This window comes from Bos indicus x Bos taurus, chromosome 5, assembly GCF_003369695.1.
Source record: "Bos indicus x Bos taurus breed Angus x Brahman F1 hybrid chromosome 5, Bos_hybrid_MaternalHap_v2.0, whole genome shotgun sequence".
In the NCBI taxonomy this organism is placed as follows: Eukaryota; Metazoa; Chordata; class Mammalia; order Artiodactyla; family Bovidae; genus Bos; species Bos indicus x Bos taurus.
The window spans coordinates 52938036-52965083 of record NC_040080.1 but is presented as its reverse complement, the minus strand read 5'-3'; the positions used below and the strand labels follow the sequence as shown (position 1 = coordinate 52965083).

Sequence of the window (27048 nt, the reverse complement as noted above, 5' to 3'; positions counted from 1 at the left end):
TTTCACTTTTCACCTTAGAATACCTCTCACAGAAATTTTCCATCTATAGCATCTACAAAAAATTTACAAGTCCTAAATGATCAGTTTATTTTGAAACCACAGATACTGTGCATCACATAACGCTTGAACTTTCCCTTCTTTTACTGGCTGCCAGCACAGTCGGAGACAAGTCTGACTAGTCTACATCTAACATATGCCTAGAACCTAATATTATTTCTTTCATCAATTAACTTTATTTCTAACAGTTTAGATATTTCACCCTTATTTCATCCTTCCCTGATTTTTTTCATCCAGCTCTTACATTAAAGATGAATCACGATTAAGCTTTATTTTACCTAGGAAGCAAAATGTGTTCAATCTACATATTTTAAAATATAGGCAAGTGTAAAGACCTGAATAAAAACCTATGGCAATCTCACTGCCCAGAGTTCACTGAGTTGCTGTAATCATGGGTGAACACTCACTGTTTCCCTTCAAGGTACACCTTTGAGGTCAGAGCATACTCCCTCTCTCTCCCCGGATGCCGCCATATCTGTAGGAAGGACTATCTCCAGCCTCAGTGCTGCCCAGGCCATTGGGGCCCAGACTGCATGGGTAAGTGGCCTGCCATGTTTCTTTGATATTTGCTTCTCAATGTCTCATTGTACAGGATATCAAGAGGAAGGAAGCCTGATAAAAGAGACTGTTAGCATCTTTTTCTAGAAGTTCCTTTTCCATCCATATGTGGAAAACCTTTTCAGCCCTGTCAGCTTTTATATTGATATCTGCTTTTCTCTCTTTAGGGATCTCTCTTTAAGACAATTCCTTTACAAGCCAGAAAAGGGGGCAACTGAAAGGATATTCATTTTTATAAAAGACTTTACTAGCCATAGAAATGGAGAAGGAAATGGCAACCCACTCCAGTACTCTTGCCTGGAGAATCCCAGGGATGGAGGAGCCTGGTGGGCTGCCGTCTACAGGGTCGCACAGAGTCGGACACAACTGAAGCGACTTAGTGGCAGCAGCCATAGAAAGGGAGTAAGAATGCCGGACTAGTATGATCTCAATACAATTTTCTTTAAGAAGACATTTGATTACAGTATCTCAAAGACTGTAGTTATTGTTTAGCAACCAAAATAATAATTAACTCTTCTGAAAAACTTGTCTTAGGATGCAATAGCAAACTCTGTAATGACCAGGTTCCACTGTAAGAAAAATCACTGGCCAAACCTGAGTCAGTGGTATGGTTTGAACTCCTGTGGTCCAACATAACATTTCTCAGCTGAAACTGAACTTCTTTTATAGTACGATTTTTTTTATTTATTTAATTTTTTTTAACTTTTTTAATTTTATTTTATTTTTAAACTTTACATAATTGTATTAGTTTTGCCAAATATCAAAATGAATCCATCACAGGTATACATGTGTTCCCCATCCTGAACCCTCCTCCCTCCTCCCTCCTCATACCCTCCCTCTGGGTCGTCCCAGTGCACTAGCCCCAAGCATCCAGTATCGTGCATCGAACCTGGACTGGCATCTCGTGAAACTGAACTTCTATCTTGATTAAAGATGTTGACCCTCAAGCAGTGACTAAGTCCCTGATAACAACATGCTAATTACATGAGATCCCTTTTGGAGAGGGAAGGATAGTAAAAATCAGGCATTTTTATTCATGAATTTACCATTCATTTTCCATCTTCTAAAATGTAATGAAAACATCATAAGGATCTACTTAAAGGGAGAGATTAGTTCTCTTTTGCTTTGTGTTTTCTCATTAAAATAACATGAGCAAATTGTACATAGCTTGTAAAATTTAGAAAGATATAAAGAAAGAGGAAAAAGTAGTGACTTGTATTCTATCACACATAGAAAACTATAAATACTTTGGCTTATTTCCTTGTTCCTTTTTCTCCCCATATTGCTTGTAAATAGTTGAGCCCATATTATATGCATAACATTGCCTGTTTTTTTTAACTAGTGATTAAATGAACAATAATTTCAATTTACTCAATACTGCTGACATTAGGTACTAGAGAAGTACTCGGCCTATATAATCTGATTTAATTCTTAAAACAAATCTTTAAGTTATACTTTCTTATCCCCATCCTTCCTATGAGAAATACAATTTAAAGATTGTCTCTTGCCTCTCTCTTTGGAGTCAGTAAATAAAGCACATTCAAGTTCAGGGCTGCCTGTCACCAAAGTCTGCTCTCTTTCTACTCTGTCCCACTGCCTGGAGCAGAATTTGTCTTAAAAGAATAAAAAAGGACTTCCCAGTATATTTCTAATTTCTCTTTTTTTCTACAAGTATTTTTTATTTGTTCCCATGGTTTTATTAATTGTAATTGTTGTACAATATTATATAAGTTACAGGTATACAATACAGTGATTCACAATTTTTTAAGTTTACACTCCACTTATAAAATACTGTCTATATTCCCTGTGTTGTACAGCATATTCTTGTAGCTTATTTCGCACCAAATGGTTTGTACCTCTTCATCTCCTACCTCAATATTTGCCCTTTTTCCTTCCTTCTCTCCCACAGGTAACTACTACTTCATTCTCTATATCTGTGAGGTTGCTTATACTGACTAGTTTGTTATAATTTTAGACCCCGAATATAAGAAACATACGGTATTTGTCTTTCTCTGACTTATTTCACTTAGCATAATACCCTCCAAGTTCATCCGTGTTGTTGCTAATGGCAAAATTTAATTCTTTTTTTATGACTGAGTCATATTCCATTATATATACCATACCTTCTTTATCCATTCATCGGTTGATGGAATCTTGGGTTGCTTTAATATATTATCTTGGCAATTGTAAATAATGCTGATATGAATATTGGGGTGCGTATCTCTTTCAAATATATACCCAGGAATGGAATTGTTGGATCATATGGTAGTTCCCCGGTGGCTCAGGCAGTAAAGAATCTACTTTCAATGTGGGAGACCCGAGTTTGATCCCTGGGTCGGGAAGATCCCCTGGAGAAGGAAATGACAACCCACTCCAGTATTCTTGCCTGGAGAATCCCATGGACGGAGGAGCCTGGCAGGTTACAGTCCATGGAGTTGCAAAGAGTCAGACACTACCGAGCTACTTCACTATGGTAGTTTTGATTTTAGTTTTTTGAGGAACCTCCAAAATGTTTTCCACAGTGGCTATACCAATTTACATTCCCACCAATAGTGTACAAAGGTTGCCTTTTCTCCACATCCTTCCAACATTTGTTGGCTGTGTTCTTTTTGATGATAACCATAGTGCCAGGTGTGAGGTGACATGTCATTGTGGTTTTGATGTGCATTTTCCTGATAATTAGTGGTGTTGAGCATTCTAATTTTTCTTCTGTTTGGTAGGTCCCTTCAGCCCTCCCAGTCAATTTCTGGATCATGCTCCTTACCCTGGGAAGCTCATGGTTTGGGGTTTAGGGTACCCTGGCCCTTCTCTGTTAACCATTCTGCTCTGTTTCACCTTAACATGTTGGCACTTTGTGTTCTAAGAGTTGGTCACATCAGAATGAAGCAATTAACCCAGACATCCAGATGTCGTGAACTTTCTTTTAAGCACCAGATAGGGTCATGGTCACATCCGGTTCACAGAATCATCCTCATAAAATTGAATTTTGTATTTGCTTTTCTGTTTCTAATCCACAGAAACTAATGTGATCTTAAGTTAATTAGACACACAGTAGACAAGAAAAGGCTTTGTCTCAGATGCAGTAGTGAAAGTGAGCATATCCAGTCTAGTGAATAACAGACCACAGCCCAGAGAGCAAAAGAACCCAGGGCCCGCTACCAGAAGTTTGAGGTTTGAACCTATTCCCCTCATCACTAATTTGGGCAAATGATTTGCTGCTTCTCCAACAGTCTCCTTAGCTATCAAATGAGGGTAGAGAGTCCTACCTTACAAAACTCTAGGAGGGATTTTAAAACATCAATATAGACAAAACTACTTAATAGAGTTCCCTGGTGGCTTAGACGGTAAAGTGTCTGCCTACAATGCAGGAGACCTGGGTTCAATCCCTGGGTTGGGAAGATCTCCTGGAGAAGGAAACGGCAACCCACTCCAGTACTCTTGCCTGGAAAAGCCTACGGACAGAGGAGCCTGGTAGGCTACAGTCCATGGGGTCACAAAGAGTCGGACACGACTGAGTGACTTCACTTTTCTTTCATGACACAAAGAAAGCTTTGTGTAAACATTTTATGTATGAATAAATGAGAGAATCAGAGTCAAACAGACCTCTGATCATGAAAGGCAGATAAAATGACTCCCTTTCTCTGAGCTCCTTTGAAACAATGAGGCATTCATAAAACAGTCAACAGGATTCAAAATCTCTGGTGGGTTTCATGCATCACACTGGCTATACCGAAATTGTGGCAATACTTGCACCTACAATAGAAGGAGTCACAGATTTCCTTGAATGTTCAGGCCTTTCCTTGTGATAGGTCTCAAGGCCGGAGAAGCAAAATGTGGAAACCAAGGTCAGGACATTTTTCTGCTGTTGTCTCGTTGGGGCAGAAGGGCACTCCCGTTTATCTTCATCTTCCAAACATACCAAACATCTCAAAAGGCTTCCTTCCTTTGACTCAGGAAAGAGATAAATGCTCTACTTGGCTGTGTATTTCACCTCTCCCATTTTGCAGTGATGACAAGTGAGATCTTGATTATTGCTTTACATTGCTGAAAGGATAAGGCCATTTCAGAGCCACTGACATATGTCCATCCTTCTTTTTGAGGAAGTGCAAGCCCTGGAACAGGCTTCTTTCCAAGGCAAGGGAGGAATCCACTTCCTTCTCAATGCGTCTGACAAAGACATTCACAGTCAACACCTCTGGGTTACTTTTAAAATTATTTTCATAGTGCCTTATTCAAAATTAGATAATTCGATAATAAACTCTGAAAACTTAGAAAACACAGAAAAGCACAAAGAAAAAACTGGCTCATTTTCTAAAATTAGGAATAAGGCAGGAATTCTCCCCTGGGGGAAAAAAATATGTCATCCTGATGTCAGGAAGATGTTTCTACTCAGGTTTACCTTGCTTTTCCCTCATTAAAACTTGTACAGCCTTATCAAAACTGTGTATGGGAGTTTCTTCCCATAAGCACAAAAACATTTTTAACCTTGAAACTTAATCACATTTGAACAACCAATATTCTATTTCAGAGGAAATGGATGTTTCAATTTGAACATCCCAGTTCTTTTTTATCCTACTATGAACTTTAGCAGATTTGTTCAAAATCTCAAGAGCGTCAGAAAAACAATGTGGGTGCAGGGTTACACAGAAACTCAATTGTTTCAATCTGATTATTTCATCTAGAAATGGCCTTGATGCTTTGTGAAGTCAATGTCATCAAATTAGGCACATTTATTTTTTTGCCTCGTGTCACTGCATCTTCAGACTTCTTATCCTTTCCTCTTGTATGTTTCCTGCCATTCACTGCCTGGGTTGCAAATAATGGACTACGTGGATTAGAAAGCACTCTGTGAGGCATGTCCTTCTTGGCTGTGAGTGACAAATTCACACTGAGTTCACACAAGGAAGCTAGTTTCATATCAGTTTCCCAGGCAGACAAATCCAGCTAGAGCTGTCAGTGGAATATTCACCATTTTTACGAAGCAGGACATAGCCTCTGTCTAGCACTGTGCAGCAGGCTTTGAAACAAAGACAGTGACACAAGTGGCCACCTCTGGAGTTCCTTGAGAGATAAAGGGAGGTCCCTGGTCTCTTGCTGGCCAGGAAGTTCATTATCTGCCTTTGAAAGAACAGAACGTCTGATGATTTGCTGACACCTTGTCGGGGTAAGCCTCCTGCATGAGCAAAGTCACGATGTGAGACCCTCAGAGCAGTGCTGACCAAAGGGAAATGTGATAATGACCGAAAATAGCTTTATCAGCTGCCTGAGCTCTCCCGCAGGTTTCAGAAACATGCCTTGAGAACAAATTCTAGAAGAGCTTTTTCAAGGGTGGTTGCTGAGAATGTCAAGTCTCACCAACTTTTTTTCCCTAATGAGGGCCTGTTGTTGTTGGTTCAGTTGCTCAGTCGTGTCCCTCTTTGCAACCCCGTGGATTGCAGCACGCCAGGCTGCCCTGTCCTTCACCATCTCTGGAGCTTGCTGAAACTCACGTCCATTAAGTTGGTGATGCCATCCAACCATCTCGTCCTTTGTCATCCCCTTCTCCTTCTGCCCTCAATCCCTCCCAGCATCAGAGTCTTTTCCAATGAGTCAACTCTTTACATGAAGTGGCCAAAGTATTGGAGTTTCAGCTTTAGCATCAGTCCTTCCAATGAACACCCAGGACTGATCTCTTTTAGAATGGACTGGTTGGATCTCCTTGCAGTCCAAGGGACTCTCAAGAGTCTTCTCCAACACCACAGAAGGGGCCTGAGGTGATAGAAAATGACTTGATAAGCAGAAAAGAAATGTACACTTTTAAAATTTTGATTTTTAAAACCAAACAAGTTGTTTTCACAAATTGTTAAAACATTCGACATAGGACAACAGATGAGGATTCTCCATACTCTCACACTCCTGCTAGCTTTTTTCCAGAGTTCCTTCCAGGGTTGGCCAACTTATAAAATTCAAGCATTTCTTGAGCCCTTGCTGTATGCTGCTCATAGTCTTCTACATGATAAACCCAGTCTCTACCCACAAGGAGCTCACAGATTGAGAGACAGGGATGCAAAAATAGATGAGGGAAAACAGACACACCTGAGAGTCCAGGTGAGAACCCTGGTCCTTTGGGGCTTTTGAGGCCTTTTGCAGCTTGCCCAAGGAGAGCCAGCTAGTAACTGCAGAACAGAACAGGAAACAAGGGCCATCTTCTGCAGAGCCCCAGCCACAACCCATTCCTGTCTCCTTACCCAAATACCTGGTTGTGTTGCCAAGTCAACCACTGGGAAAGCAGCCTGTCCCCCATGAGCCTCCTCCTGGAAAACTTGCTTCCACTGTTAGCTGGGAGCCTGTCACCTGCCTGGAGCTGATTCCTTGATACCAGAGTCCCCCCTAGTTCCAACCTGGCACTAAGAGGCAGTGTGGCTTTACAAATGTTATAATCACTGAAGTTAAATTGCCTTTACCACATTCTCCTTCTGGGACTTTGCTAGTTACTTACCCTCCCTGCCCAGTTGCCAGATTTCTCAAATAACACTAGAGGATACCCAGTTAAGTCAGTTGCAGATAAACAGCAAATAGGCATACAGTATTTGGGACATGCTTATTCTAAAAAATTATTCATTGTTTATCTGCAATTGAAATTTAACTGGCATCCTATATTTTATCTGGTAAATGAATCCTTTGGTCTCAGTTTTCTCATCTGTAAAATGGAGATGGTAGTGGTAATATGCATGGGTGCTAAGTTGCTTCAGTCGTGTCCGACTTTTTGCGACCCTATGGACTATAGCCCGCCAGGCTTCTCTGTCCATGAGATTATCCAGGCAAGATTACTGGAATGGGTTGCCATTCCCTTCTCCAGGGGATCTTTCAGACTCAGGGATTGAACTCTCACGTCTCCTGCATTGGTAGGCTGGTTCTTTACCACTAGTGCCACCTAGGAAGCCCTGGTGGTATTATGCCTACCTCCAAGGCGGTGCTGAGGACTAAGGGAACTGGTACACATAAAGAACCTAGGATGTGCCTGGCGGATAGTAAGCATTCAGAATATGCTACTTACCAATTCTGTTTCTGTGGTTCTCAGATCACTGGCTGGCCTCTTTAGTTCAGGAGGTGTGTCTTGGTTTAGTTTTATATTCTAAGCTACTGATCTTGTATACTCCGGCTTGGTGTTAAGGACTCAAAATCTTGAGTTGGGCCTGATTGCAATGGCAACTCCAACACTTACCAGACCTGTGATCTTGGGCAAGTTACTTACCTCTCTGAGCCTCAGTTTTGTTATCTGTAACCTGGAAAGGAAGATAAGGATGAGAGTTTCCTGTACAGTTGTTTTGAGAATGAAACCACACATGCAAACTGCTTAGCAATAATATGTATTCAACAAGTTCTCTCCATCTATTGTTGAGCTGATAACTACCTCCCCACTTAGGACATTTCTGTGCATCTCATTTTTTATACGGCTTGTGATCCCTTGGGTTTATTATTTTCCTTCCCACCAGTGTCTGCCTTTCTGTGGACCCCCTGGGTCACCCTGATGCCTCAGGTCAAAGCAAAGGCCTGCCCTTCAGAAATGTGGGGACAGTAGTGGGTTGGCCTGCTGAAGTTGCTTTAACAGAATACCATAACAACAGACATTTATTTCTCATAGTTCTAGGGGCTGGGAAGTCCAAGTTCATCATGCCAGCAGTTTTTGGTTCCCAGGGAGGGTCTTCTTGCTGGCTTGCAGATAGCTGCCTTCTCTCTGTGGCCTCACATGGCAGAGAGAAAGCTCTGGTCCCTCTTTCTCTTATAAGGGCTCTAGACTCATCATGGGGTTCCCACCCTCATGATCTCATTTAAACTTGATGTCCCAAAGCCTCCCCTCCTAGCGTCATCAGGTTGGAGGTCAGGGTATTAGCATATGAACTGGGGAGCACAGATATCCAGTCCATAACAGTAAGCAATCACTTTGCCCTTTAGCCTGGTGGGTCACAAGCCCCCAGCTGAGATGGCTGGCCAGAATGAGGAACATGCTACAGAGAAAGCCTCATGTCCCCTGAAGAACATGTGATGCTTAGGCTCAGGAAGACTCCTGGAGACAGCCAATTCCAGCCAGCAGGCGACCCACCCTTAGCCCTGCCATAGGCAGACACTCAGTGGACACCGCATGGATCAGGCTGCTCATTTCAGAGAAGGAGTCATCAGGGCACCTCTTGAGAAATCAGCCTGAAGCACCGAGGTTGCCTTATCAGCCCCTCCCTGCACACAGGCCCTTTTCTGTCCTCACTAAATCTTCACTTTCTGGTGAGGACATGGAGGAAACGTTACCAGCTTTGAAGATAATTGAGGGCACTTAGTGAAGGTTTAACTGATTCATTAAATGAATGACTTATAAAATATTTAAGCCATTTAAAGTAATTATAAGCAATTCATTCAGAGAAGCACAATCACCTCCTGAACATGGATAGTTTTACAACTACACTGGAGTATTCAAATGAAAAAATTTAAAGGTTGAAGGTAGGAAATTGTTTACCATGTGTTTAAAAACAGCCGTTTCTGACTCTAGTGTCTTAATTTGTTTTCCTTTCCAGTGAGTATAAACTATGGAAGTAGACACCCCTGAGGTCTACATGGAAGTAAAGTGTGTTTATGGGGACATTGACTACTTTTTCCAAACCTGTCATTGAAGAACATGATCTGCTAATGGATTTTTCATTTATGCTTAAGTCATAATTTACATACAGTAAAATTCTCCTTTTTTGATGTAAAGTTATACACACTTTGATGAACCTAAACAGTTATGTAACAAGGACCACAATCATGATAGAGAACAGCTAGGTCACTCCCCAAAATACTCTTTGTAGTCAAGTTCTCCCTCAACCCCCAACCCCTGGCAAATACTGATCTGTTTTCTGTGCCCGTCACGGTGCCTTTGCGATTCCTATGACTGGAATCATACAGTATGTACCTTTGTGAGTCTGGTTTCTCTCACTTAGCACATGCATTTGAGATTCATCCATGTTACAAGATCAGCAGTTCATTCTTTCCTAATGTTTCATAGTCCACCATCATCTACCCAGTTCATCTATTCACCAGCTGAAAGACATTTGGGTTTCCAATTTGGTGCAACTAAGGATAAAGCTGCTATGAACATTCACATACAGGTTTTAATGTAAATATTAGTTTTCATTTCACTTGAGAGTAAATACTTAGAAGTGGGAGTCCTGGATTGTATATTGAATGTATTTTAACTTTATAAGAACTGCCGAACTCTTCCAAAGTGCCTGCATCATTTTTTCATTCCCACCGACCACATGTGAAAGTTCAAATTGTTTGGTATCCTTGATAGCACTTGGTATAATCAGATTTTTTTTCTTAATCTCAGCCAGTCTGATCAGAGGCATTTTATTGCAGCTTGTTTTAATTTCTGTGGTTCATGTGCTTATTTGTTATTAATGTATCATTCAGGTTGTTTTCTTACTACTGAGTTCTTAGGGTCCTTTAACTATTTGAGATAATGTCTTTTATTTGGTATATGACTTATAAATGTTTTCTCAAAGTCTGTGGGTTGTCTTTTCATTCTCCAAACAGTACCTTTTGAGGAGCAAAAGTTCTTAATTTTGGTGATGTCAAATATTTCAATTTTTCTTTCATAAAAATTGCTTTTTGTATCACATCTAGAAATCTTTGCCTAACCTAATATCACAGAGATTTTCTTCTATATTTCCTCCTAGAAGCTTTGTAGTTTTAGGCATTACTTTTAGGTCTATCATCCATTACAAGTTAACTCTAGCATGTGACTCGTGGTCTGAATCAAAGTTCATTTATTTTTATACAAATATCTGATAATTCCAGCATCATTGCCTTTGGGCCCTTGTATAAAATAAATTAATCATCAATATGTGGATCTATTTCTGGACTCTATTCTGCTCCATTGATCTATGTGTTTATGCCTTTACCTTACCACACTATCATGATTACTGTAGCTTTATAGTAAGTCTTAAAATTAAGTAGTGTAAATCTTCAAAATTTGGTCATTTTCAAAATTAACCTGGTTACTCTAGTTCTTTTACTTTTCCATATAAAGAATCAGTTTATCAATTTCTACCCAAAAAATCCTTCTAGGATTTTAAATAAAATTGCAGTGACTCTATAAATCAGTATCAGTTCAGTTCAGTTCAGTCGCTCAGTCGTGTCCGACTCTTTGCGACCCCATGAATCGCAGCATGCCAGGCCTCCCTGTCCATCACTAACTCCCGGAGTTCACCCAGACTCACGTCCAGTGAGTCAGTGATGCCATCCAGCCATCTCATCCTCTGTCGTCCCCTTCTCCTCCTGCCCCCAATCCCGCCCAGCATCAGAGTCTTTTCCAATGAGTCAACTCTTCGCATGAGGTGGCCAAAGTACTGGAGTTTCAGCTTTAGCATCATTCCTTCCAAAGAAATCCCAGGGCTGATCTCCTTCAGAATGGACTGGTTGGATCTCCTTGCAGTCCAAGGGACTCTCAGGAGTCTTCTCAAACACCACAGTTCAAAAGCATCAATTCTTCAGCGCTCAGCCTTCTTCACAGTCCAACTCTCACATCCATACATGACCACAGGAAAAACCATAACCTTGACTAGACAAACCTTTATTGGCAAAGTAATGTCTCTGCTTTTGAATATGCTATCTAGGTTGGTCATAACTTTCCTTCCAAGGAGTAAGCATCTTTTAATTTCATGGCTGCAGTCACCATCTGCAGTGATTTTGGAGTCCAAAAATATAAAATCTGACACTGTTTCCACTGTTTCCCCATCTATTTCCCATGAAGTGATGGGACCAGATGCCATGATCTTCATTTTCTGAATGTTGAGCTTTAAGCCAACTTTTTCACTCTCCACTTTCACTTTCATCAGGAGGCTTTTGAGTTCCTCTTCACTTTCTGCCATAAGGGTGGTGTCATCTGCATATCTGAGGTTATTGATATTTCTCCCAGCAATCTTGATTCCAGTTTGTGTTTCTTCCAGTCCAGCATTTCTCATGATGTACTCTGCATATAAGTTAAATAAGCAGGGTGACAATATACAGCCTTGACGTACTCCTTTTCCTATTTGGAACCAGTCTGTTGTTCCATGTCCAGTTCTAACTGTTGCTTCTTGACCTGCATACAAATTTCTCAAGAGGCAGGTCAAGTGGTCTGGTATTCCCATCTCTTTCAGAATTTTCCACAGTTTATTGTGATCCACACAGTCAAAGGCTTTGGCATAGTCAATAAAGCAGAAATAGATGTTTTTAGGGACAACCTAAAATATTGACTCTTTTAATCCATAACCACAGTGTATCTGGGATTTTTAAATTATTTTTGTCAGTGTTTTATAGATTTCATCTTACAGATTTTGCACAATTCTTGTTGTATTCACACCTGAGTTTTGCCTTTGGTGTTAAGTTTACTTATATACTTTTATTTCAGTTATCAGCAGTTTCATGTTAGTTTATAGAAATGTAATTGATTTTTGTTTATGTGTCCTGTGTCCTGAGAACTTATAAATTCATGTATTAGTTCTAATGAATTTTTGGAGATTGTTTTGAATTTTCTATGTGGAAAATCTTATTGTCTGAGAATCAAGAAAATTTTCATTTCTTTTCCAATCTGTATCCATTTTGAGTCTTTTTTTCTTACCTTACTGCACTGACCATGTTATGTTCTTTATACCATTGGATTCAGTGGGCATAATATTGTTTAGAATTTTTTAATGTTCAATATTTGTTCTAGATTTTAAAGAATTTACATCTATGGGGGGCTTCCCTGGTGGCTCAGACGGTAAAAGCATCTGCCTACAATGCGGGAGACCTGGGTTCGATCCCTGGGTTGGGAAGATCCCTCAGAGAAGGAAATGGCAACCCACTCCAGTATTCTTGCCTGGAAAATCCCACGGACGGAGGAGCCTGGCAGGCTACAATCCATGGGGTCGCAAAGAGTTGGACATGACTGAGTGACTTCACTTCACTTCATTAGGGACGTTGGTCTGTAGTTTTCTTGTGATGTATTTGTCAGGTTTGGGAATCAGAGTAATGATGCTCTTTGTATAGAATGAACTGGGAAGTGTTCTTTCTTCTTCAACTTTTTAGAAGAGTTTTTTTATAATTGATAAGATTTCTTCCTTAAGTGTGAGGTAATATTCACCTAGAATCCATCAGCTTGGAGTTTTCCTTGTGGGGAGGATTTTAACTTCCAATTAAACTTCTTAAATAGATACAAGGATATTCAGTTTATCTATTTTCACTTAAATGATCTCTGGTGTGTGTGTGTGTGTGTGTGTGTGTGTGTGTGTGTTAGTCACTCAGTCGTGTCCGACTCTTTGCAACCCCATGGACTGTAGCCCGCCAGGCTCCTCTGTGCACAGGACTTCCCAAGCAAGAATATTGGAGTGGGTGGCCATTTCCTTCTCCAGGGATTGAACTCAGGTCTCCCAAATTGTAGGAAGATTCTTTACCACCTGAGCCCCCAGGGAAGATCTTTGGTAGTTTGGAACAATGAATTTATTCACCTCATCTACATTGTCAAGTTTTTTGGCATAAAGTCATTCCTAGTATCTGCTTCAGATCAGATCAGATCAAATCAGTCGCTCAATTGTGTCTGACTCTTTGCGACCCCATGAATCGCAGCACACCAGGCCTCCCTATCCATCACCAACTCCTGGAGTTCACTCAGACTCACACCTATTGAGTCAGTGATGCCATCCAGCCATCTCATCCTCTGTCATCCCCTTCTCCTCCTGCCCCCAATCCCGCCCAGCATCAGAGTCTTTTCCAATGAGTCAACTCTTCGCATGAGGTGGCCAAAGTACTGGAGTTTCAGCTTCAGCATCATTCCTTCCAAAGAAATCCCAGGGCTGATCTCCTTCAGAATGGACTGGTTGGATCTCCTTGCAGTCCAAGGGACTCTCAAGAGTCTTCTCCAACACCACAGTTCAAAAGCATCAATTCTTCAGCGCTCAGCCTTCTTCACAGTCCAACTCTCACATCCATACATGACCACAGGAAAAACCATAGCCTTGACTAGACGAACCTTTGTTGGCAAAGTAATGTCTCTGCTTTTGAATATGCTATCTAGGTTGGTCATAACTTTCCTTCCAAGGAGTAAGCTCTGCTTATTATCCTTTTAATGTCTCTAAGATTTGTGGCAATGTCTCCTCTCTCATTCCTGCTATAATCTGATGAAAAATAATTTCTAAATGAAGGCATTAGACTGAGATCATCCTAAAGTTACAGAGTATACCTTTTGATCTTGTGTCCCCAGTGTTAATTGAAATCTAGAATATAGGCTCCATGTGGGCAGGACGCCTGGCCTTCCACCAGCTGCCCAGGGCTGCACTTTCCTCTGAAGCAAGTCTTGGTCCACTTAAATGTCCAGACACTCACTCCTCGCTAAGCTTGTTCACAGCAGACCCTGGCTGAAGCACTATGGACCCTGCCTGGTGCCCTGCCCATACACAACATAACCATCCCCATGCAAAGACCCACTGACTCATCACCTCCCAGCAGCCTAAGAAGCATAAAACCCCTGGGGTTGTAACAGGGATGAGTTAATTAGTTGATTGTAAAGTCAACAGCAAATGTTCAAGAAAGGGCAGAAGGTCTGACAGGTCCTAGTACAGTCCCTGACTACATTGTGATTCCTTCCTCTCCCCTAAGTAACCTTAGATGATGCCTGCACGGTCTTCAATTATTTCTTATCCCTGGCACCTAGCAGATGCTTCATGCATCTTTGCAGAATGCTTGCGTGCAGTTTCAAATGAATATATCTGCTCTTTGATTCCCCAGAGTGCCCGGGAGGAGCAAGGTCCCCCTGCAGTGGCCGGGGCCGTTGTGCTGAAGGCATGGAAGGAAATGGAAGCTGCTTATGCCAGGTAAGTTCAAAACAGTATTCTCCTCCTTCCTGACTCTGCTGTCTCCTTACCTGTTGTCCCTCTGTAAACACACACTGGGTGAAGACTCTAAGAAGCAGCGATGTTAGTGGGGGTGAGTGGGGGAAGTGTATGCATGTTACAGGCTGGGGGACCTTAGAGCAAGTCAGTTAACTGCTCAGCCTTAAGTGAATCCATCTGTAAAATGAATTTAATAATAATACTGAAGCAATTATACTTGTTGAAAAACTGAGATGAGAACAATGCAGGGCTCTAGAAATTGTGTCATTGTTACCCTTCAAAGTCACCACTATTGGCAGACTAGTCTTTGAAGCTGTACTCAGACCCATGGTGAGCGCTTGGTCTGCCAATTGAGGAATTTCTTTGCTATCCCATGAAAGGGACTTTTTGCAAGCTTCAAGCCTTACACTATGGGAATACAAAGAAACCCTCTGAAAAGAATTGAGCTCAACTGTCTTTAGAATTGCAAAACTGAGAATGTATTCATTTCACCCTTGGGTGGATTTAGGATGTGGCCATCAGTGCTGATTCTCTAGTTATACCTTTGAAGCAACTTTCTTCAGAAGAGCTCCAGATTCTTAGCTCCAGACTGATTCAAGGAATGAATGTACAAATTATAACACAAAAAAAGAGCAAAGAAGAAAGAGAGTTTCAGGACAGGCACAGAGGGAAGATCCATTTGAGAAATGAATGCTGACCGGAGAGTCAGAAATCTATGGTCTTCGTGGGTAACACAGATTGCTTGGGTCTAACACCCTCCCCCCTGGTGTCCTGCAGGAAGAATTCAGTGGAACAGCCTGTGAAATCTGCGCTGCTGACAACGTATTTGGGCCCAACTGTTCAGCAGGTATGTCTCACTTTGGTGTCATCAAATGCATTTGTGAAGGTCCAAAGTCGGACATGGTTTATACACCTCAACACCCCGGAAATAAAGTTCCTTGTGGGGGAATGCAGAACAATTCTCCAAACCAAGGCTGCACAGACAAGACAACAAGTTGACAACAAATCTTTTAAAAGGCAGTCTGAAAGGACAGACACTATGTCTGTGGTCGGCACTTGCAGGCAGCCACTCACCAAGAATGCTTCCTGACAAACTTGGGGGTATAGGATTACCTCGCTCTAGGCTCCAGGATCCAACATCCACCAGTTGTTTTCCTGCCCAGCTACTCCCTGAGGTCTTTCTAGACTGTGGTCTCAGCACTGACCTTCTCCCCAGGGGCCTCTATATCCACCACAGGTCCCAACACATTCTAACCTATCCCTTCCTTTCGGGAGTTCACAAACACCTGAGGTCATCAGAGGTTGTTGGTCCCATTTTGCAGATTATGGATTTGTCCCCAACATGGGTTTATCCACTCTCTCATTGTTGGTTCTCCCCAAAGCTGACCCATTCTGCAAACGTTCTCATGTAAGTAGCATATTTGAGAGGGGACCCAGGGAAACACTAAGAAAGTGACATAGAGGAAATAAAGGGTGTGCTGTCAAGCCAGAGACCAGCGTGGATGACTAGAGCTTAATCCCCTGGGGAACTCTGGAGTCTGCAAAGAACACTCACCTTGGAGTTACCTCACATGAGAGGAGAGGGAGCCTTGGGGTAGTGGGCAGAATAATGGAACCCCACTTCCTCGCCACCAAAATGTCCACATTCTAATACCATGGACCTGGGAATCTGTTGCCTTCCATGGCAAGGGGAAATTAAGGTAGCAGATGACAGAGGATGAGATGGATGGATGGCATCACCGACTCGATGAACATGAGTATAAGCAAGCTCCAGGAGTTGGTGATGGACAGGGAAGCCTGGCATGCTGCAGTCCATGGGGTTGCAAAGAGTCAGACACGACTGAGCGACTGAACTGAACTGGAATTACAGTTGCTAATCATCTGACTTTACCATGAAGAGATTATCCAGGATTATCCTGGTGGACTCAATGTTATCACAAAGGTCCTTAAATGTGGAGGAGGGAGACAGAGACAGAAGATATAGATATGTACCTTCTGATGTGTGAAAGACTCCAGATGTGATGAGATATAAGAGTGGCAAGATGGGAGAAAGGCTCCATCTTGCTGGCTTTGAAGGTGGAGGGGGCCACGAGCCAGGCAGTGTGGGCAGCATCTCAAAGCTGAAAAAGGCAGGGAAAGAATACTCCCCTCCAGAAAGGAGTGGAACCAGCAACACCTTGATCGATCTTAGTACAACTGCTTTGGGTTTCTGACCTCCCAAACTGTAAGACAGTAAATGTGTGTGGTTTAAGACACTAGGTTTGTGGCAATTTGTTACAACAGCAACAGGAAGCTAACACATGTAGTCATTAGGGCAGAGTCATTCATTTCCCGGCACTTCCAGCCCCCGGTGAAGCAGCCGGTGGAAGAGCCATCCCAGAAAGTGTCCACAGGCTACTGCTGCTGGAGGGGAGCTGAACACATGGACTTTGTGAGGTCTGAGATTGGGAGGCATTGTAGGCATGGTAGGGACAGTGTCTGCCAGAGCCTTAGTCTCCCTTAAAAGGATAGGTCAGGTCACCTTTCTCCAACACCACTTTGGTTTGGCTTTTATGGAAAAATCATATTTGCTAGGTACTGCATTGATTTAAATATTTTTGGCAAAAAAAATACAGACATCCCACCCCTGTAAGTTTGTGCACTCTATAGCAAGTTTCCTTTGTAATAATGAAGCTATTATCTCCCTCTAATCCATGGGGTCCATGGAGGCCGATGCTGTCTTTATCTGCTTCTGTCCTGACCCAGAAGCATGGGTGTTGGGAGGCATGGTGTCGAGGTGATTAGCTTTAGACTCAGACTGGGTTTCAGTCCCAGGGCTGCTGCAAATTGTGGAAACCTTAAGTTTACTGAGCATGCTTTCTGCATCTTCTTCTGTAAAAATAGAAACAACATTGCCTCCTTTAGAATTATCATGAGGATCTAACGAGATAATCGGTGCACAAGTGTTAGCAATTATTATGACTATGATTAATACCTACTCTTTCCTAGTGTTCCCTCCCAATCTTATGTTTTTCTTAACCCATTACTTTATAAAATAGTATTTCATAAGAGTGTTAGCAAAACCAAATTTAAACCAGATGTTAGCATTCTGAGTGTTTCTTTAACATTATATTGGATTGGCCAAAATTCCTGAATGACCTTTTTGGCCAAACTAATACATTAAAAGACAGTAAAATGTAATCAACCAATTGTTTACCAAGAACATGATAAACAAATTGTCCCTTCTTTGCCACAATACAGTTTAAATCACATATTTTAAATAAATACTGAAATGGGAAGAAAGAAGCCCACACTGCTTACTTAGCAAGAAAGCCAAGTAATTGTTTGTGGATAAAAATTTAGAAAGATGAGCTCATGTCACTTCCAGGAAACTGGTGTTGGTTGCTAATGAGCATAGACATACATGGAAATTCCAAACATTTTTTAATTAAAAAAGTGGCCTCTCTTTACACCTCTTTGTGCCATGGGGAAAGGGCAAGTGAAAGGGAGCAAGGTGGTTTGTTGAAAATCCAAATTTTTGAGCCAGAAAATTGGAAACCTAAACTGAGATTCGGGAGATAAGACTCCCAGTTCTTAGTTCCAACAGAACTTTGTAAGATGATGGAATGTCCTGATCTTCATTATCCAACATGGTAGCTGCAAGGCATGTATGCATGCTAAGTTGCTTCAGTTGTGTCCAACTCTTTGCAACCCCTTGGACTGTAACCCAACAGGCTCCTCTGTCCATGGGATTCTCCAGGCAAGAATACTTGAGTGGGTTGCTGTGCCCTCCTCCAAGGGATCTTCCTGACCCAGGGATTGAACCTGACTCTCTTATATATCCTGCACTGGCAGGCAGGTTCCTTACCTCTAGCCCCACTTGGGAAGCCCCTTAGCTCATGTTACTCAATTTAAACTTAAATAGCTTCAAGTGGAGGAGAAGGCAATGGCACCCCACTCCAGTACTCTTGCCTGGAAAATCCCATGGACAGAGGAGCCTGGTAGGCTGCAGTCCATGGGGTCGCTAAGAGTCGGACACGAGTGAGCGACTTCAGTTTCATTAGAGAAGGAAATGGCAACCCACTCCAGTGTTCTTGCCTGGAGAATCTCAGAGACAGGAGAGCCAGGTGGGCTGCCGTCTATGGGGTCACACAGAGTCGGACACAACTGAAGCAACTTAGCAGTAGCAGCAGCCTCAAGGGGCTAGTGGCTCCCATATTGGATAGTGTAGCTCTAGACCATAATGGCCAAGGGAGCAGGCTTCAAGTCACGCAGGCCTGAGTTTGAAACTAAGCCCAGTTGCTATGGGATTTGAGGCAAGCTATTGAACCTCTCTATGCCCTCCTCATCTATAAAACAGGAATAATAATACCTGCCTCATGGGATTAACTTGTAGAAAAGCTCTTAGCAGCATGTCATGAGCACTTGGTGAAAGCAAGTATTGGTATTAAGTGAGGACAAGAGCAGTTCTACAGTAAGGAGAGCATTCATTCACCTGTGACTGCAGGATGGCTCAGTGATGCTGACCATTTCCCATTGGCAAGAACTGGGGGAACCTGCGAACCTTTTTAGCCAAGCATCCACTGGGTGCCAGTGTTGTTCCACCCACTGAGGCACTGGCCATTGGCGGTGGCGATTCTGCCTGTAAGTAGGACAGCTATGAGTTGCAGTTTTATTTTTAACACTGACTTTAACCTGCTGCCGGAGCATTCTCATACCTGATTCTTGATGTGCTCAGAGGTAATTTCAAGCTGCATTTATCAAGGGTATTCATCTCAACCACCAAGGCCCTCACCTGCTCAGTGCCTCACCCCAGGTTAAGGCAGAATACAAAGCCCCCTCTCTCTCACATGATCCCAGATCTGTCCCACAGTCATGCCTTGTTAATAATAGCTGAATGCCTGCTGGGCACCAGGCAGTGCACAAAACTTGACACACAGAATCTCTTTGGAACAGCTCTGCAAGCTGGGTTCCTTGAGTTATGAATGAAGAAGCAGCGAGGTTGCTCAAGGTCCTGCAGCTACTTTAGGAATAGAGGCAGGGTTTGACCCCAGGTGTCTTACTCCAGAACCTGGGCACCCAACCACTGCACCATTCAGCCCCTGGCACACATCCACCTTGCGTTAGACCCCTTACAGGCGATGGGCATCCAAAGAGGGGGAAGAATAGCTCCCCACCCCCAAGGATCTGGAAATGTGGGTGATGCTTCTGAGCCAGTGCGCACCACACATGCAGGATGCTACAGGAACACAAGAGGGCAGCCTACTCTGCCGAGGGGCGTGGCACAGGGGGCTTTGTGCCCTGTCCCTCTGACCCCAATGGTCACGGCTTTGGCTGTTTAGGGTCCCATACCCCAAGGTTCACATGTCTCTACAGATTTACTGTAGCTGGTTTCACAAATGCCCAGGGCTCTTTCAGTGACATTTGGGAATCCCTCTGCCACTCATATCTCCTTCCCAAGGACACTTTCTGGGCAGTGACTGGCAGCAATGGGTGTCAGAAGCTCCTGAAAGCTACTGTGCCAGGTCAGTTAATCCAGTATAGAGATCGTGCCAGAGGCCAGGACACGGGGTGCCTGAAAGGGAAGCTTAGGGAGGAGGACAGGCCTTTGTAGCTAGCACTGAGGTTGAGAGCAGGGGCTGAGTCACATTCGACTCCCCTCTCCTGCCCTTGCACCCCATCCACTGGGTACATGACAACGTTTAGCACGTGCGGCATCACTGTATCTTTTAGAGTCTGGTCGTGCCACTGCACTGTGAGCAGCTTGAATCCAGATGTTGTGAATGACTTATTTGCATACCCAGTGCCTAACCCAGTGCCTGCCACTCAGTTGGAACTGGGTAGATATTTTTTTAATTGAACTAATTTACATCTTTGCTACCAAGTCCATAGAACACTCCCACGTCAACCCAGTTATCTCCACGACCAATTCGACTTCCCTCTGGAACTCTGTTCAGAAGGCTACAGCCAGAGGTTGACATCAAAGTGCTTTGCTAATATGGAAACCATGATAAATTGATTTTTGAAGGGAAGATGATAATTGCAAATCCATTTAATTCTTCAATCATTTGAATAAGTTCTGGAGCTAATTGTCTCCCATTTTGTATATGTAGCATGGGGTTAATTGTCATGTTTCCCTGGGTGCTGTGAGCGTCAGATGAGATCATGCCTGTAAAGCATGTGACAAAGTGCCTGAAGGAGAGGGAGGGCTTGATAAAGGGTCAGGCAGGGCCAGTGCTAGGCCAAGGTGAAGAGGAACATGTCTTAGGTGCAAAATTTAAGGAGGCATCAAAAACTCAGTAATTGAGAGAAATCGTTTTTTAAGATTAGGGTGGCTGTGACAAACTGTGGCACACCGGGTGATTTAAAGACATGAATGTATTGTCTCAGTTCTGGAAGCGAAAAGCTCACAATCTGCATGTAAGCAGGGCCAGGCTCCTTTGGAAGCCTCTAGGAGAGAGTCCTTCCTGTCTCTTCCAGCTTCTGGAAGCCCCAGGCACTTCTGGGTTTGTGGGCACATCACTGCAGTCAGCGCCGCGGTCTTCACTCGATCATCTTCTTGCTGTCTGTGTTCTTGCCTCCTCTTATAAATCATATTGGACTGAAGCCACTCCACTCCAGCAGGACCTCATCTTAGCTACTTATATCTACAGTAATAACTCTACTTCTAAATAAGGTCTCGTTCTGAGGTCCTCGGAGTTAGGACTTTGGAGGGGATGAAATTCAACCCATGACAATGATATTTTTAAATTATCAAGCAAAGCATCAAAATGTTAAAAAAAGAGAGAGAGAGAGAGAGAGAAGCAGGATTCCACTCTGCATTTGAAATCCCCTGCTTCGCTGTCCTCACCCTAACCCAGCAGGATGCTGTCTTTATTCAAACTGAGCTGTGCAGTTGTCAGTATTGTTATAAGGTGCTCTAAAAGATGTTGTAGGGAAGCAGAAGGCAAGGGAAAGCCTTCCGTGGGATTCTAATGGAATAGAAGAGAAAAATAGACAAAGAGAAACAGAGCCCCCGACAGCTGTAGGCCAGTTGCTAGCCTAGTTGTTCCCAGCCAGGCCGTGGTGTGGCTCTGCTGAGCATATGCAGTGTCACAGAGTGTCACCATCCATGATGCCTCTGTCTGTGCTGGAACAAGACAAAAACTAGGCCACCAACTTGTCATGCCTGAATAGAGAAATAAACAGCGACAGAGGGCAACCCAACCGCCATCCCTCCTGGTTAACACAAGTGGCTACTGCTACTTCTCCAGGACCGCCGCACCCCACCCCCACCCCAGCACTGCCGATTTGAACCACTGCTGTGTTCCTGGTGATATTTGGCGGGCACCACAAAATGAATAGTTGCAGCAGAATGTGATAGTGAACAAGGTACAAAGAAAGTATTGCTGGAGCCCAGAGAGACACAGGTTCTGTCCTGACACCTCTGAGATGGCACCACAGAGGAGAGGGGCTCTAGCTGGCCTGGAAGATGAGGATTTCAACTGCATGCAGAAGGGAGCACAGTGGAGGCCAAAGCATGGAGTTGTGAAGTACAGCGTGCGTGTCCTGCCACCTCCGCTGGGCACGATCTTTCCCAGGACAGCTCCACCCCCATCTCTCCCTGGACAGCCTTCCCATTTCTTCCTGGCCAGCCGTCATAGCCATTGACTCATTGCTTGTTGTGTTCAGTCAGTAAGTCTTGTCTGACTCTTTGGAACCCCATAGACTATAGCATGCCAGGCTCCTCTGTCCTCCACTGTCTCTAGGAATTTACTCAAATTCGTGTCCATTGAGTCAGTGATGCTTTCTAACCATCTCATCCTCAGTCTCCCCCTTCTCCTCCTGCCCTCAATCTTTCCCAGCAACAGGGTCTTTTCCAATGAATCGGCTCTTCACATCAGGTGGCCAAAGTACTGGAGCCTCAATATCAGTCCTTCCAATGAATATTCAGTGTTGATTTCCTTTAGGATTGACTAGTTTGATCTCCTTGCAGTCCAAGGGACTCTCAAGAGTCTTCTTGAGTACCACAGTTCGAAAGGATCAATTCTTTGACACTCAGTCTTCTTTATGGATCAATTTTCACACCTGTACTTGACTATTGTTATGTCGTATGACTTGTATGTCATATCTTATGTCATAGCATTGATCACGCCATGTTGTGATGGGCTGCTTTCTCCTGCCTTCCAATTGTGAGCTCTTTGTGGGCAGGGACTTCGGGTCCTCAGTCCCGAGCACAGCACCCTATGCATCCATGTTCAATACCTGTTTTGAAGAAGGTGAGCTAGTGAGTCTTCCCATGCACTTAAATACTAGGATGTATAAAATGAAATGGTGAAAGATGAACATGAAAATTGTTAAAGATTGGAGTCGGCTTGGAGAGGACCTTGTTTTCCAAACAGGAATTTAGATTTCATTAGGTTAGCAACTGGGAGTCATTGAGATATTTGGGGGAAGATCACCTTGATGCCATTACTGATCAAATGAAATGGAAAACATGCAGAGGTGAGAAGTCAGACAAGAAGTCCAGGTAAAATGCTACTGCAATAGTCTGGGCAAAATAGGATAGAACCTGCAAGAGGCTGGTTCCCATGGAGATTGAAGCTCAGAGGATTAAGGGGGATATGTAACAAAGAATGCAAAGAATGTGAAGGTTTATTAGATATTTGGAATACTTAAAGCTTAATTCATCTGGCTTTTCTGGCATGATTAGGATTTAAGCTGGTGTGTTCTTAATAATGTTTCACTTGAGCTAATGTTAAATTGACTTATGTGTACTAAACACATGCATTGTAGTCAGGATAGTGGTCCCCTCAGAGATACCCGTGTTCTAAGTCCTGAAACTTGAGAATATGGTAGGCTACAGGCAGAGGGAAATTGAGATCGCTAAATAGGTGATTTAAAATGGGAGAAGTTGCCTGGATTATCCAGGTGGGCCCAATGTGGTCACAAAGGTCCTTGTAAGTGGAAGAGGAAGGCAGAAGAGAGAGGACCAGTAGAGACGGCAATTTGAGAAGGATTTGGCCTCATGTCACTAACTTTGAAGATGGAGAAAGGGGCCAGGAGCCCAGGAATGCTGGCAACCTCTAGAGGCTGGAAAGGCAAGGGAGCAGATTGTCCTCTAGAGTCTCTAGAAGAAATACAGCCCAATGAATAACTTGATTTTAGTCCAGGGAGACATAGTTCAGACTTCTGACCTTTGTTGTTCAGTCGCTAAGTCATGTCCAACTCTTTGCAACCCCATGGACAATAGCATGCCAGGCCCCTCTGTCCTCCACGATCTCCTGGAGTTTGCTCAGATTCATGTCCATTGAGTCAGAGATGCTATCTAACCATCTCTTCCTCTGCCTCCCCTGTCTCCTTTTGCCTTCGATCTTTCCCAGTGTCAGGGTCTTTTCCAATGAGTTACCTCTTTGCACCAGGTGACCAAAGTATTGGAGCTTCAGCATCAGTCCTTCCAGTAAATATTCAGGGTTGATTTTCTTTAAGATTAACTGGGTGATCTTGTAGTCCAAGGGACTCTCCAGAGTCTTCTCTGGCACCGCAATTTGAAAGCATTAGCCCAAGGAGACATACTTCAGACTTAAAACATACAGAACTATAAAATAACAAATGTGTGTTGTTTTAAGCCACTGACTTTGTGGAAATTTGTTACAGCAGCAAAAGGAAACCCATACAATACACTTCACAGGGGGCTGGGCAGAGGATGCTGGTGACTCAGTCAGACAGTAAATCTTTCTACAAATGAACCACAAGCTGAGTGCTAAAGAGATGAATATTTATTTCAAATGTGCTTCATTTCTCATTCCTTTAAAAAAAAAAAAAAAACTTTATTTGGCTCCGTCAGGTCTTTGTTGCAGCATGCAGCTTCTTCATTGCTGAGCATGGGCTTCTCTCTAGTTGTGCCGGGGCTCAGTAGTTGCAGCACGTGGACTTAGATACCCAGCAGCACATGGGATCTTAGTTCCCTGACCAGGGATTGAACCTACATCCCCTGCATTGGAAGGCAGATTCTTAACCACTGGACAACTGGGAAGTCCCTCATTTCTCATTCCTGAAGGGATCTGTCGCAGGGCTGAAAAGTCATCTGTTTCAAGCTAGTCAATGTGGCTTAGTTTTTCTCTAGCCTTTAAAATTTCTTCTTTATATTTGCATTGCCCTCATCATTTGGGGAGTAGATTTCCTGTAGATTCCTCCTGCCAACAGCAATTGAGTCAGTAGCAATTCTCTTTTAAATGTGACAGGTGTGTATATAAGACATTATATTGAGGTATCGGGAGATGAAGTAACTAACTTGAAAGCAAGGAATAGCACTCCAGTACCTGTGATATGCCACCTGTGCTTTATATACATGTCCTCATTAAACTCTATAGAAATCCCATGAAGTGGGCATCATTTTCTACATGTTATAGAGGCTCGGCAGTAAAGAATCCTCCTGTCAATGCAGAAGACTTGCAGGAGATGCGGGTCCAATCCCTGGGTTGGAAAGATCCCCTGGAGCAGGAAATGGCAACCCACTCCAATATTCTTGCTTGGGAAATCCCAAGAACAGAGGAGCCAGGCAGACTGCAGTCCATGGACTTGCAAAAAGAGTCAGACACGACTGAGCAGTCACACACACATAGACAAATATAGTAAGTCCCCTTCAGGCAAGTTGTGAACTTTCAAAGATATGAACATGCATCTGGTTCCAGTAAGAAACCAGAAACCGTGCCATGAAATTGCAGCTTGCCCTCCATCTCCTATTGCTGACAATCCTTCAGCTCTACTATTTCCCACCTACTCTCCCTCCTCCAGTCAGTAATTCTTCTTCCCTCTTCACTCAAAGCCAGCCCTTGTATGCCATCTGCTGTACTATACTATTGTACTTTTCAAGGTAGTGTACTGTAAGATTTTAAAAGCTTTCTTTATTTTTGTTTTGTATTTATTATTAGTGTGAAAATTATGATAAACCTATTATAGTACAGTATTATATAGCCTATTGTGTTAGTTGGGTACCTAGACTAACTTGGTTGGACTTACGAACAAATTGGACTAACGAACGTGTGCTCAGAAAGGAACTCATTTGTATGTAGGGGACTTACTGTAAACTGAAGCTAATAAAAAGAAGCCAAGAGTCAAGCCCAGGTCTCTAGGGCTTCACACCCATGGTTTTCCCCACTTCATCAAGCAGAATCTCAGTCTACACCATCTGAAAACAGTACCCTTCCAGAATCTCTGGAGGAAGTCTATATCAGGTAACGAGAAGTCCCCATTTTCTGTCCACAGTGTGCAGCTGTGTGCATGGAGTATGCAACAGTGGAATACACGGTGATGGGACCTGTGAGTGCTACTCTGGGTACACTGGCCGCAACTGTGATGAGCGTAAGTATCGCTAGTTTCCTTTATTCCACTGGGCTTCCCTGGTGGCTCAGATGATAAAGAATCTACCCTCAATGCAGGAGACCTGGGTTTGATCCCTGGGTCAGGAAGATCCCCAGGAGAAGAGAATGGCTACCAATTCCAGTATTCTTGCCTAGAGAATCCCATGGACAGAGGAGCCTGGTGGGCTATAATCCATGGGGTCGCAAAGAGTAGGACATCACTGAGCGACTAACAGTTAATATATCATACAAATCAAATACACAAATGTATGCATTTCACTTGTGTGTTCATGTACTGGGGCCCTAGGTGGGTGATGTGCATCAAATGTTTTGCTGGAATATCGTCAAAAATTTTAAAAGAAAGGACAAAAAGAGAGGAAGGGAGAGGGGGAGAGGTGGGGGAGGAAGAAGAGGGGAGAGATAGTATGGAAGATGGGAAGTCCCAGAAGGTTTGGGAACAACACAGTGACATGGCTGCAGCCATGTTTTAGGAAGGCCCAAGCTGGTGGCAGTGTGAAGATGGGATGGAGAGGAAGACGCTGGGGCCATTTCAGCCAGTTAGGTCCCTTGTAAGGGAGATGAGGCGTGTTCTCACTTATAGGTCTCAAAGACAGAGCGCATCAGCAGGAAATGGAGGCTCACCAAGGTTAAATGATTCACCAAAGTTCACAAAATAATGAAGGGCTGGGTGGTACTCAAGTCACTGAAATTCTCTACACAATTGATCCCCTTGGGCTCAAGCAAGAGATAGAGGTCACAGGGTGATTGCAACAAGGGAAGTTTAATGTAAAGAATTAGTAATAGGAGAGTGGCTATAAATACACAGATTAAACCACAGGGCTGATGGGGCATAACAGAGAAGGTGACAGCCATCCCCAAGACTGGGTTCAAATCCTGTTGGAGAAGGTATGGTGGCAGCCCGCTTGGTAGGGGAGAAGTTTGCTGGTTTGCTAAACCAGCATGGGAGTGCAGTCACCCGGCAGGCAGGCGACAGCTGCCAGGGCACCGACGGGCTAAGGCTGAAGGGCACGGAAACATCAAGGACACTGTGACCTGAGAATTTGGGGATGCTCTGGCTTAACACGGCAGAGATTTATTTCTTACTCAGGTAGCAGTCCGATGTGTGTGTTCCTGGCTGATACCAGCTCCCACCACATGGTGTTTAGGGATCCAGAGCTTTCCACTGTGTGTGTCTGTCAGTCTATAGAACCTCAGAATGCTCTGCACTGAGCCACAGAAGGAGGGATAGA

At 43.4% G+C, this 27048-nt stretch overlaps 1 protein-coding gene across 1 annotated transcript in view; it reads left to right on the top strand.

The window, feature by feature from the left end:
* The window catches only part of STAB2 (stabilin 2), a 172033-nt gene that overhangs the window by 6775 nt on the left and 138210 nt on the right, over positions 1-27048 (top strand). The window contains exons 3-6 of the mRNA XM_027541952.1: positions 479-594; positions 14374-14459; positions 15255-15324; positions 25704-25799. Coding sequence (XP_027397753.1) covers positions 479-594; positions 14374-14459; positions 15255-15324; positions 25704-25799 — 368 coding nt within the window. The remainder of the gene's footprint in view (positions 1-478; positions 595-14373; positions 14460-15254; positions 15325-25703; positions 25800-27048) is intronic.